The 13,870-nt window shown below is 47.3% G+C and overlaps 1 protein-coding gene across 1 annotated transcript in view; it reads left to right on the forward strand.

The window, feature by feature from the left end:
* The window catches only part of LOC142578895 (cell adhesion molecule Dscam1-like), a 186,294-nt gene that overhangs the window by 131,065 nt on the left and 41,359 nt on the right, over positions 1-13,870 (forward strand). The window contains exons 5-8 of the mRNA XM_075688568.1: positions 1,012-1,149; positions 5,389-5,506; positions 9,819-9,997; positions 13,519-13,785. Coding sequence (XP_075544683.1) covers positions 1,012-1,149; positions 5,389-5,506; positions 9,819-9,997; positions 13,519-13,785 — 702 coding nt within the window. The remainder of the gene's footprint in view (positions 1-1,011; positions 1,150-5,388; positions 5,507-9,818; positions 9,998-13,518; positions 13,786-13,870) is intronic.

The raw sequence follows: 13,870 nt of genomic DNA on the forward strand, positions 1-13,870 counted from the left end.
TGTAAGAGAAGCAAAGGGTTCGGACCACCTGAGCATCTCCGTTCACTTCTTTATGTATGTATGTATGTATGTATGTATGTATGTATGTATGTATGTATGTATGTATGTATGTATGTATGTATGTATGTATGTATGTATGTATGTATGTATGTATGTATGTATGTATGTATGTATGTATGTATGTATGTATGTATGTATGTATGTATGTATGTATGTATGTATGTATGTATGTATGTATGTATGTATGTATGTATGTATGTACGAGGAACGTTCCTAAAGTAAGTTTCGTCATTTATTTTCACACGGTAACGTTATAGCCAAAAAGATACACCATGGCATATTGAACTATACCCCTTGCGCTATTTTTCCACGTAGTCGCCACCGACATTGAGACATTTCTCGTAGCGTGCAATCAGTTTGAAGAAACCACTCTGGTAAAACTCGGCGCCCTGCGATGCAAGGAATTGTCGCACAGCCAGCTCCACCCCAGCATTGTTCTGGAAACCTTGAGAGTTCGGCTTTCAATGCAGGCAATCCATTCATACTGGATAATAGCACGCGCTTCCATTGGCGACCACGTAGTCAGCACACGTCTGTCTGCCATCGTGATTTGTACTCGAATAACCTCGGGCGCGCCGGCCTGCTGCTGATCTCTGTTCTTCGGCGCTTTGCACATGCGTCATTCCTCCTCCGCTGACTCTCCTTCCGTCGTTGAACCAGCAATGGGCGTGGATTCTTATAGTGATTGTTTGTTTCACTAGGTGTACCCCCTTCTCTTTATAAAAAATATGACGAGACTTACTTTCGGAACGTCCCTCACATGCATGCGTGCGTGCGTGCGTGCGTGTGTGCGTATATGTATGCGCATGCGTGTGTACGTGTGCGTGTGTGTGCATCAATTTCTTTTCTAACCGCCCGAGTACCAATTGTAGTTCGTTCATGTTACACTGCACAACACGACCGGACAGCATTTTTCTCCAACCATAGTCGCTTTCTCTACATCGCTCGCAGACCGGTACGTGATGACGTCATCGGGAGATCTGTACGTGCGGAGTCTGACGCAAGCTGCCCGCTTCCGGTGCCACACGGAGGACGTGCTTACCCGCCGAAACAGGACGAGCGCCACCTATGCGCACTACCATGCTACGGGTACGTGGTTCAACATCGACAGCACCGGAGGGTTGTCGGGTGGAAACTGCTGGTGCATGTTGCCAACGTGAGAAAACAGTCCAAGAACTGGACCAACTTTTAAGAGCGAGACTAAGATTCGTCGACCTCGCTTAGCCTGCCCCTTGTGCTGTTTTCTCCCGTTGAGTCACGCGAAGCCTTCGTCAAGTTATTTCACGCTAAGCCTTCGTTGTCGCAGGCATCTGTCACAAATTTAATGCCTGCCTGCAAGGGTGCAAACAAGGCTGCTCGCTTCACGACTACGGCTGAGGGAAGGGGGTACGCACAACCTGTGGACGTCGTTTTGTCTTTGCGTGCTTTCTTTTTCCGTTCACTATTTGGGGTCTGCGTTCCTCAGTGCCGTGAGCAGCGCACTTTCACATTACGAATGGAGGTTACAGGTTCACACCGAACAATGCCTACGTAAGCAGAAGTGGTGTTGCTCGCTGCAGGCGGACCTGAAAGCATCGCAAATAATGCCGGCAACTGCACAACCATAGTGCCGCTCGGTATCTGCTAGCGGCTGATAATTTAGCGTATTTTAAATGTCCATTCATGCGAGTGAGAATGAACCGCATCTGTTCCAAAAGCACTTCGCAAAACTAGCACGCAAAGACAGCAGCTGGTATGAGATCCACACTGAGATGTGTACCTGCGCTCCCCTCATCGCTTAGATAGGCGTAAAACTGCACCGTGTAGCATTGCTTGCCACTTTGAATGACTCGCGTGTCAGTGAACGCTCTGGCTTAGCCAGTTGTGTGAAGAACAGCTAATTTCATAGCGTGTCACGGCAGGCCAATGGTCTCAGTTCACGTGCTTCGTACATGACGTCTCAGCGGGAAGCAACCCGTTTATTCCAGTATGTGAAATGAGGGTGACTAACTACTACACCGGCAGCGTAGGTTCCAGTTTGTCTCAGATGGAGATGAATGCGCTATACGTAAACACACCGTAGTTCAGCGCGTTGGAATAGTAAATGCAACATTCTACGCGGTCGCATTCATTCGTACACGCGGCTATTATTGCTCATGCACGATTCGCACGATTTAGAAGCGGATTAGAAAACAGATTTGCCTGAACATCTGAACAAAGCACGTTTTCGTTAAAAATCGACAATTCCCTATAGGTTGTAGGTGCGCGCCATTTTCCCACAGAAGACGTACCACAAAGTCCTGAATGACCTTGTTGATGCCGTAAGCGATGTTTATTACTGGCAATTGGCGAGCAAAAAGCTTCACCGGCAGGATGAAAAGAATGCTTCAGCCAGGCGAGGACACAGCTGCAAATGAAAATGAAGGAGAGGGAGACTCGGACGAGGTGAGTCACTGACACCTCGAAATTGAACACTGAGCAAAGTTTGCCATCCCTCGATCTACGACACGTACTTGGCCTGCGGACTGACGCTGTCTGTGCACCTCGTGCAACAAAAGCATTTTCTACCTTCCTCAGAGACAGTGCCCTCGATAATTATAAACCAGAGAAGAAGGGCAACTGAAGGGTTCTATTTTGTTAATCAAGACCACATAAAGCCAACAGACAATGAAGCCAAAGAAAGCATCGAGAAAATTACCTGTAGTTTAAATTGGTCTGTAGAAAATAATGAACATGTGGTCTTAAGGAAGCAGGCACGTAGCTAATAAGTCCTCGCATGCTACCTAACGATACTGAGGCTGCCAGATTGCGGGTTAGGCTGCCATCAGAGAGAAGTCATCTTCTCGCCCACTTTCATTTCTCTTTTATTCTTTATTTTCTACATTCCAATTTAAACCACAGCTAATTGCCCTGATGCTTTCCTTGGCTTAATTTTCTGTTGACTTCAAGAGATAATTTATATATATATAGCTTGAAAGTGGTCCAAACATCTATTTAGTTTTGATAGCTAGCGCTTTCAGTTTTATTATGAGAAGGTAGCGCGCTAGCTCGTGCAGAGTTGGCAATGAAACAGCTTAGGAATGATTCTGTCGCCTAATTAACTGCGACTTTTTGAAACCTATTTCTACACATTGTGCTATGCCTCTCCAAGCATTACATGTGTAGCACTAGCGTAGTGCACTAGTGTAGTTTGGGCACCTCCGATGGCAATTCTTCATTTGGAATATTTGAAAGCCTAACTTTCAGAGCACACCGACAGTAAACACGGGTTTCTTGGACGCCATTTAACCAAGCTAACGAGTGAGTTAGAGTTTCTCTTCAAACATCTGTTAGAGCCCGTTTTTGCCTAGGATCACTTTCGAAAAGAGTTGTTCCGGCGTGAATAATCCACGCAGTGAACTTGATAACATAGTCTGACTTGTATAGTTACTTCCCTTTTTCTCTTTTTCAGGCTAATGTTATCCGCGCGTGAGCTCGTCAGCCATAGTTATTTCTGCTTTTCATTTCCTCTTTCTTTTTTCTGCAATGTTCGATCTGGGTTAACTCTTCGAACCTCGTTTCACGCTATAAACCAATCGACCGCGGTTTCACGAAAACGGTAATTCTGAGCTCCCAGTTTTGCACAACACTTGTACGATTTTCATTTCTCTCTCTCTCTCTCTTGTTTCTTTCCATTCTATTAACAACAGTCACTAATTAAAAATAATCGTTGGGGAGCATTCATGAACCCTAAATTAAGAGTAAATGTCCCTTCTGAAAACAATACTAGAACTCTCACGTTGCATGGAATGACAGAGCAGCCTTGTAGGGATCTTTTTTTTTGTTTAATTTAATGTTGGTGGATGACTAAAGCGTTTGAATATAAAAAAAAATAACAATCCCTGTCGGCCATTGTTACTGTTCCCGTGACTTGAGGCGTATAATCTGTCGCAATCTCTTAATTAGCGGATCTCATTTTTTTTTCTTTTGTCAGACTTCAATGAGATTTTACACGCTTGGGCAACATCTGTGAGCACCTTGCTTTTTATTTCTTTTTTTTTCTTTTCGCTCGGCTATTTTACGCAGGTCGAGGAAAATAGGGAGCAATAATTAGCAATCTAATTTATCATTCTTTTTAATAACGCCCGCATTTCTTTTGCTTCGTTTTCAACCCATGATATGAGTATGTTTTCTGTGCCTTCAGACAGCGACGAATGAGCTTCGCGTTTCCGGCGAACATGTAGAGCCTCAAAAAAATATATAAAATTAGGAAGCACTAGGATGAACGGGACTAATATTTTTACGCGTAGGAAAACAAAAGGAAAAAGAAACTAGTCGCGACATGTCAAGAACACCCTACGGGACTAGCCTCAGGGTGCGTCAGAATTACGACGATGCATAAGTGAATAAGTGCTCCCAGTTGTTTTTTTTTCTAATTGGTTTCTTTTCTCATTCTATGAAACTGCCTGTCATAATTAAGTGCGCTATTCATCTAGCAAAAGTGTAAGTTGTACGCCAGTTTTTACGCCAGTAAGCCTTCGACTTACCTGAAAAACTTTATACACATTGTTTCCGCTGCAGTATGGCTCTGTCGCAGGACAAAGGCGTCACAGACATTCTTGGGACTAAGCCTCAAACTATACTGAAAGCTAGTTTTACTTCCATCATTCGATTAGCTTTAATTTAGGGTGCCTCGAGCACTGGAGGAAACAATCAGTCAAATAAAATATAGAAACCAAAGCTTGTCGCTCCACTTGGAGTCCAAATGTGATTATAATCAGTGGCTACAGTTCATAAAAAAGTAAAAGGCTAAATAAGATGTGGGCACTCATTATTGTGCTACTCTTCCAACGCACCTCGCTGAGGTCTTGTCGCGCAACGTTTAGTAATTGAGCGACTCTGTCACCGTCGCGTTCTATTTTATGTACGTCCATGTGCGTGCGTAGCTTCTATCTATCTATCTATCTATCTATCTATCTATCTATCTATCTATCTATCTATCTATCTATCTATCTATCTATCTATCTATCTATCTATCTATCTATCTATCTATCTATCTATCTATCTATCTATCTATCTATCTATCTATCTATCTATCTATCTATCTATCTATCTATCTATCTATCTATCTATCTATCTATCTATCTATCTATCTATCTATCTATCTATCTATCTATCTATCTATCTATCTATCTATCTATCTATCTATCTATCTATCTATCTATCTATCTATCTATCTATCTGTTCCTGTGCTCTTATTTTTCATCTTTCTGCCTCCTCTTACCCCTTCCCTAGTGCACATTAGCAAATTGGATGCTTTTTTTCGTTTCGTTTTATTTTATCTCTGTCTCTCTCTTACCTTACTTGCAGAAACAACCGGAAGCCAGACACCGTCTATCACATTCCACTCGGGTCATGTGACAGTAGACCAAGGTCGCCCGGCTGACCTAGTCTGTCTGGCCCAAGGCTGGCCACCACCGAAGTTCAAGTGAGCCTCGCCAACGCCTATTAGATGATAATTCTCAGTTTTCCTCCTCAGCGAGCAGAAAACTGCGTCTTGATAAACTAGCCGCACATTCCGTGCCTTCTAGTTTTATCTTTCACATTTTGCTTATAAATGTGGGGACGCTTATCGGCCAGCCCATTCCAAGAGAGACAAGCCCTATGCACTACCTCATCTTGCAGAGAACAAGCGAAATATTAGGCCGAAGTTAGAAAGATTCTGCACCCAAGCAAACTTTTCGCGTATGCAGCAGACATACATTTTCATCTGCGGCATTTGCTGTTTCCTGCATTCAAAACGCAAAGCAGACCTACGCTTTCTCAGTTTCACTCCTTCCTCGTTTATATGCAGGGAGGCAAAATGGTGCGCAGATTGTATATAGCATTTGCGAGTTTATTTTCCTGCGGTTGGGGGTATGGTGCGTCTCTAAAACAGAGAACTTGGACCAATGACAAATTTTAGTTTTGATTGGTGCAGTGTGCAGCGCTGTTGACTTAATACCAGCTACGCCAGGCTGACATTCTGGCATTACTTTGCGCTCGTCGGTTAGACGGAGATAAGGTCTGGTACATCAGACGCTTCATAGAATATAGGGTATGTTGTGGTAAACACGTAGTTGGTGCCCAGGTCTAACCCCGAATTCATCTTTTTGTTGCGATAATAATTATATGGACACTCGATCCACGCGCATTTCTGCCGTCGGAGTCGCCGTAATGTTCCGTATAAAGTTCAAGCACACTATCATCGTCGGCGCGTGCCGCATGCTGTATGTGCAAGTGAAATTTGCGAGGGTCAGCCTATCATCGCGAGTCGATCTCGCGCACACATGGGAGGAAATCAGGGAGGAAGCGCGCCGTCTTCCATCGCGCGCGAGGCCCCAGGGGGGAGGGGGGAGGGGGGAAGCGGCGGGTTGGGGGTGTTCTACTCTGCCGGCTGCTGCGTACGGCGCGGCCGCGTGGGCACGCTATATTGAAAGCGATCTGCGATGTGGTCAAAGTGCGTCGAGTGTTGGTAGCTTCGTATGCGCTGTGCTTTCGACGGTTAGTTCGCGTTGAAGCGAGAGGCAGCACGAAGGTCAGTTCGCTAGCTGTTTTTTTTTAATTACGACAGCGCGGCTTCTGGCATAAAGAAATATTTAAACGTGTAGATACACGCCGGATTCTCGGAGGAAGTCCAGCAATGTCCGGTGGTGGGGCCCCAAGATCTAACTGTCTACATCTGGCAGCCTACCTGGGGGTAGTCCACATCGAAGCAGGTGTTTCTGGCGGAGGGCATGTAGAGAAGGGCAAGTCCAGAGGAGGTGCCCAGTGTCCACCTCGCAGACAGGAGTGGGACAGAAGGGGCAGGAATCGCTGATGGAGGCACGGTACTGTGCCGACCACGACCAGGTTACCTCAGGGGTGAGGGCGACACGGAGGCGTAACCTTCGTAACAAGACCTCTTCCCAGCGCGCTAGGCCGCCAGGGAGGTCGGTGCGACACGGTGGGAGAAGTGCTCGCGTGGTGCGCCGAAGGTGTTCTTTTTCTGTGAGGAGCCTTGTCTCCGGAGAGGTGGGGGCCAATTGAAGTGGACGAGAAGTTTTGTTATGGCTCGCTGCATCCACTAAGGCTTGTGTGGGATGTGCATTGCGGCGTATTCATTGTACACGTACTGTAACGGGTAATTTCTCCGCTGTGTCCTGAATCTCCTGTGCCGAACCGTCAGAATTCAGAACACGCCGCAGACAACGGATGGCAGCTGAGGAATCGGTGAAGATGTCAATGTGTCTACTAGACGGCGGAAGCAGCGGACAGAGGATGGATATTGCGTCTCGGATTACCAAGAGCTCCGCCTGTGTCGACGGCCAGGCAGGGGAGCAAGCATACGAGCAGGTTGCTGTTTCTGACATTATTTCCGGACAAGCGATAGCCGTGGTGACGTGATCATCACTCACACTAGCGTCGACATACGCTACATGTCTGCACGAAGAGCTTGCACTCGTAGCTGATGAGCTACTTGCTATTATACTCGACTCTCTAAGGTGGCCAATGGATCGTGTGTGCATGCGAGTCAGAGGCCGATTGTCCGTCGCTTGCTGAAAAAGCCATGGTGGTCGTGGCGCGCAGGAATCGCAGGGCATCACAGGACCGTCTGCCATATACTTCTCAAGAGCTGCAGTTTAGGGATATTATGGCACTTTGCGGAACGAGCTTGGCGACGCTGGTGGACCAGTTCGTCTAGCGTATTTAATTGCGCTTCAGCCTGGAGTGCGTGAATGGGCGTAATTTGTGGGAGGCCCGTAATAAACCGCATTGCTGCTCGATTGATAGATTCCAAGCGGTCCCACTCTGCTCGTGTCATGTCATGAAACTGGGCTTGGTATATCAATCTTGGCTGTAGCACAGTACGTATGAGGAGGCGGGCGATGGTGGTTGTGGCACCACCTGACTTTTGAGAAATCCTACGGATGAGTTGCAGCATTTGGGATGTCTTCTGACGTGCTGTGCGAATCCAGGGGCCGGCGGAGCCGGAAGCGTACAGGTCCAGGCCGAGGACTCGGAGTGAGTTGACGATTGGAATTCTGCTTCCGTGCAAAAAAAGGACGATAGGGGTGGTGTTAAACGCACGGCGGCCGCGCGCATTCGCGACCGGAAGCAGAGCCGTCTTTTGAGGCGACAACGTGAGTCCCAGAAAAGAACACCATTGATCTGTAATTGTAAGAGCGAGCTGCAACCTTTTGGCTTGAATTTAGAGAGACGGGCGGACGGTTCAGACTGTGATGTCATCCGCATAAATGAGTGCGGGCAGGTCAGCAATGTCGCCCAATCGCCGCTAGCTGTTGCTGCAGCGCTTCCTCACTCCAGCGTTTTGACAGCGAGTTCTTCGCGGTCGTCGTGCGAGATGTGATCATATTTGCCTATGCGCGCGTGATACCGTGCTTGTTAATTTAGTTAGTAAGTGAATGTTTACAAGTTTATACGGCTGATAAAACTACTATCCTTACTTCCTGTAGCTTTCTACCAATTTTTTATCGCAATCTATGCTTCGCCTATCGGGTGAAACTGTGACCTTTTCTTCCTCCGTTGCTTGCAAATTTCTTCCTTTCGTGTATATTTCTACCATTCTTTATTCCTTTTTTTTTTCTCTTTCCGCATCGGTGGTGGACACGTCTTATGAATATTAGAGGGCACATTTCTGGTGCAATAACCTTGCTGCCTATGGGACAGAAGCTTGGAGAATAACAAAGAAGCTTGACGACAAGCTAAGGACCGCACGATTAGTGGTGGGAAGAAGGATAGGTGTAACGTTAGGATGTAGCAAGGCAGCTGTGGTGACTGGAAACCACACGGGGACAGCCTATATTATAGCTGATATTGAGTGGAAGAAATGAAGTTGGGCAGGTCAGGAGGCGTAGAATAGAAGACCGGTGATCTACTAGATTAACAGAATGAGTGCCAGCCCCCCTCCACCCCCCCCCCCCCCCCAAAACAAAGGCATTAGGAGATGACAGAAAATTAGACTGCGTATAGAAACTAGGAACTTATCAGCCCATAAATGCAGTCAGCGGACGCAAGATATGTGCAACAGGAGATCACGGGGATAGGCCTTCCTCCTGCAACAGTAAAATCCGCTTAAACGGAACTCGAATGGACAAAAAATATCCATTTGTCAGAAGTTTTGTTCATGCGAAGGACGCAAAATTTACAAACAAAAATGTTTTATTTCAAAAGCACCGATTGTTTTAATTTCGCTGCGGTGAAAAAAAGATGTTAGTGAATTCTGCTTTGAGTTGCACAGCTCCTTTCGTACAATGTATTTGTTTAGGCGTTCTCGGTGTTTGACAGTCGCCCTCACGATGCGAGAACAAACGCGAAAACTAGGCAACGTGAACGCCGCAGAGCAGCCGCTGGTGCACGACAGCGCAAATGAAATACATTAAATATTATTGGCTATCTGGCCTCACCATTTGAAGTTCTTGTCAACACAATCCTGTTATCATGAAGTACGATAGCCGACAAGGTAGGTGCACAGTTTCGGTTCCAGTTCCGTTTGACCCGATTGCACAAAAAGAAGCGTTCCACTTAAACAAAGTTTGTTATCATCGTTCCTATGGGTGGCCGAGCAAAGCTGATAGCCACGTCCCGTTTATCCGGTACTTCCGTTTAAGCAAGTTTTCGTTTACCCGCAGTCCACTGTGTAGGCTGATAATGATGAATTTTGCTACCGTGCATTGTTTTTTTCGTGCACGACGCGATCCAGACTTCTGCTGTGCTCTTTAAAACCCAACACCGTCGCCGTTTCAACGTTCTTTCCACAGGTGGTACCGCAAGCAAGGACAGAGGCTTGCGCCGGTCTCGCCCTCGCCTGCACCGACAGTGCTCGACGGAGTCCTGCACTGGAGCGGAGGCGTGCAGACCGTGGACGAAGGGCAGTACGTGTGCGTGGCCTCCAACACCTTGGGAGAGGCCAGGGCCACGCTGCAGCTCTCAGTCATCGGTGAGCGTTTGCTTCTCTCGCGAGACGAGCCTTAATTAACTCATGTTGTTGTCGCTCTAAATGGCATATTCACGAGACTATTCACGAGACGTATCCCATCCTACGAACACGAAGTCAAGCTTCTAGCTCGTGTACGATATTCATCTTTTATTACTTCAACGCGTTTCGGCACCACCCTCGAATTCAACTGCTGGCAAAATCGACTCGAGTGCCAAAGAGTGAGCGTTCGTTTTTAGGGCTCAATTGTTGTTGTTAAAAGCTTTATTCAAACAAAGGTGTTCGGGGCACGCAGGCCCCTGGGCCCCCGCACGACTGTGCTCCACTCAACTGTTTATATTCCGTTGGTCCATAACACTGGCAGCCCGGCTGGTCGCGATGCGCTCAACTGTTCTAATATTCGTTATTGCAGGGTGCGTATGAGCGCATACATTTATTTTGTGTTAACAGATGGTGGCGGTGAGGAAACAAGCAGGGATTAAATTCAGGAACGCGAGCGCTGCAAATCACAGCGCGGGCAAAGTTTGCTTACTACACACAGCTGCGCGCAAAGCGGCGCTAGTAATTTTGGACGAGAAAAGAAGTACTGGAAGTACAGCGAAGGACAATTAGGCCAAGCAGCGCAGCGCGCCGACTCCCTACGCCTCATCTCTCTCTCTCTCTCTCTCTCTCTCTCTCTCTCTCTCTCTCTCTCCCCCCCCCCCTTCGACTTCCTATTGTACGTAGTCCACGATGGCGTTGTCGAAACACAGTTCGTGCGCAGGCATGCCGTCGTTCGGTGGTCGACGGGAGCGACCGCGTTTTGCGTGCGAGCGGCACGCATGTATCGACCTTCGCAGCGCGAAGACTGCGGGCGGCACGCAAATCATTTCCGCGGTCGAGATTTTTTAGACCTTTCCCATTCCTGCCCGAAAAGCGCGATGCCCAGGAGCCGGTGCTGCGCCTTGAGAACGGTATACGTCGAGATCGACGATGGGAAAGAAACGCTCGCACACCGCAGACAGGTCGGGGCCGAAAAGGCGAAAACTCTTATTGTCGGGGTGCATAAAAATGTTCCGATGACGGCAGAAGACTGCGTGTCGTCCTTCTCGTCATCGTCGCCGTGGATGATCGTGATGATGAGGCATAAGTCGTATCCAATAGGAGTGGAAAAATAAAGGATCGCTTAAAACACTGCGCGAAAAGAAGCTTTTCTTCATATACATATATTGTTGTTTCTGCTATGAGAAAAGGATTAGCCGTCACCATTATAAGGCGACTACATCTCTTTTTTTTTATTTTCATTTCTGTAAAAGAAAGAATGGTGCAGTTCTTCTTAAAATCTATTTCTTGCAAGGTTTAAGACGCGTGCAGCACTGCACCCGATTCGGGAGGCCAGGTATACTGGTATAAAAATTGTGCCTTTGATTGTATTGCAATCACTGCGGCCTATGTAGGAGCAGACGTCTAAAACAAATGCTCGTGTCATTCTAATGCACCGCACCCTGGGCGTTATTAGAATTCCTTGCTCTCAAGCAATACCGCAACTTTACATGTCGTCGCACGCAACTAAGAACGCCTGCGTCATCAAGGCTAGTTGTTCACAACAGCAGAGCTCTCATGAACAAGCGAATAAAAGAGGTCAAATAAAAGGAACAATATAACGGAAAAGGGAAAGAGGATTTACGTGTTGCCTCGCTTTCATTAGGGTCTCTTGCTAGTTCCCGCCTGATTATCTAGTGGAGTTCACTTGCGTAGGTCGTCGGCAGTTCATTGTCCTCTTTTCACTCACTGCACGTTTGATCCGAGAAATAAACAGAACGAGGGCCTAATGCGGCTATAGCAAACCAATCTATTGTGCTCGCAGTATAATGCTTGGAAGCCGGTTGACGCCAGTGCCAATTATCGGCTCGCTGGTGTCAACAAAAAGATCAAGTTGTGCTCCGTTTTCTCTTAACTCCTTGTTTCTGCTGACGCACTTTCCCCTAGGTAGGCCTTGCCTATACGGAAATATACACAGGAGAAAATGAGGCGGGATTGTTCAGTGAGACAGGTACCGTGGTGCCAGCGCTGCGATAGACTACTCGTCCGCTGGGAAACGGATAAATGAGTACAAATACTTCCTGTAGTAGTTTTAGTCATAGTACATCTAAGCTCCCAGCCCTTTCTTTATTTCATTACTTGTGTTAAAATATTAAAGGTACTAACAATATTCTGGAAATTAGAGATAAATGAAAGATATTTAAAAGTTTCTAAACATCGCAATGAGATATTTCTGTTGATTGCGCGCGCAGCGCTCCAACAGCAATCAGTGAAGAATGGCTACAAATCATAATGACAATCATTACCTCGTCAATTTGCTCGTGAGGTCCGCCGTTTCATCCCTATGAGATATGTTTCTGATTTATTTTTCTGCAATAGTCAAATCACGGGGTCGAAATAGAAACTGTTGAAAAGCCATTATGAGGATGACCATATAAGAGCACCAATAACTATTTAACTAACCATGCCTGAAAGACAGTAAACACTGCAGTAGATAGGCATGGCCGCGTTACAAGTGAAACAAATACCTATGTGTACGTGTGGCAGTGCCATGTTATTCGTCCTTGTCGAAGCGCCTACCGGATAATTGAATCCGGCTAAAGAGTCAATGCGGCTTTTGACAAGTACTTGAAACTAGTTTTACACTTTTAAACACGTTTGCACCCTTTGTAGCTTATCTGCATTGTCCCGCACCAACTGTTTTGATCTATCTTGCGTGTCTTTCTTTTCTTTAAAGCTGCGAGCCCGGTAGTCCTAAATCCCGGACGGCATGCGCGTTATCAGCGCGACAAAGCATTTTGAACAGGAAAGTAACGAGGGCAGAGCTTTCAAGAAAGGAAGCGCAAACAATGCTGATGACAATAGCCTCATAGACTCGCGTAAGGGCCGCACTTTTTTTTCCACAATTTCGGTGAGGTGCCGCCCTTCGACAAGATCGAACCTCTTCGTCAAAATGGTGCCGGCGCAGCTTTGACTTGTACAAACCCCCAATCCCCGAATGTACCATTGCATCAGAGGTCAACACGCAGTCCTCGTCATCTAGTAGCTGCATGCGAAAAGACGCAGCGAGCGAAAATTCACCAAGGAGCGCGCGCGGCATCGTTGCGGGTGTGTGCTTTAGACGGGAGCGGCCCTTACACGAGTCTATGCGACGTTGTTTCGGTACAAGATACGCCCCAATTGAGGGTAAACTTTAAAAACAATAAATGCTGTGGTTTTACATGCCAGAAACACGATATTATATTAAGGAACGATTACTTTTGAACACCTGGACTTCTTTCGCGGCAAACCTAAATCTAAGTACATGAGCGTTTTTGGATATCCCCCCGCCCCACCTAATGCCGCCGCAGCAAGCCATATCGTACCCGCAAGCACAGCGGCGCAACGCCATAGCCACTAACCTACCGGTACGCAAATTCTTTATTATTTTTCAAGATTGTGTACCGGTCCAGGTTTCTGTGTTGCGCCAATAACACTGTCGCGCATCGGCGTTATGCCCACAGGGGACTTGTCGGTTACGATCCGTCCGCGGCTGGTCCGTGCCGAGGCCGGCGACTCGGTGTCGTTCCAGTGCAACGCGAGCAGCGCCGACGCGTCGCTCGAGTGGCGCCTGAACGGGTCGCCGCTTCCGCTGGGATTCCAGCGGCTCGAGCGCGGGTTCGTGCGCGTCGCGGCGGTGGCCCGGCACCAGGGCGGCATGCTGCAGTGCTTCGCTGCTTCCAGGGACGGACGCAGGGCGGCGCAGGCTGCGGCCGAGCTGGTTGTTGGAGGTGAGGCTCTCGATGTCGTACCTCGAAGGCGTTTTGCCGCCTAGCTGTAGTATGAACGCCTCCGCTCTCACTTTCAAGCTATATA

Source organism: Dermacentor variabilis, chromosome 4, assembly GCF_050947875.1.
Source record: "Dermacentor variabilis isolate Ectoservices chromosome 4, ASM5094787v1, whole genome shotgun sequence".
Classification (NCBI taxonomy): domain Eukaryota; kingdom Metazoa; phylum Arthropoda; class Arachnida; order Ixodida; family Ixodidae; genus Dermacentor; species Dermacentor variabilis.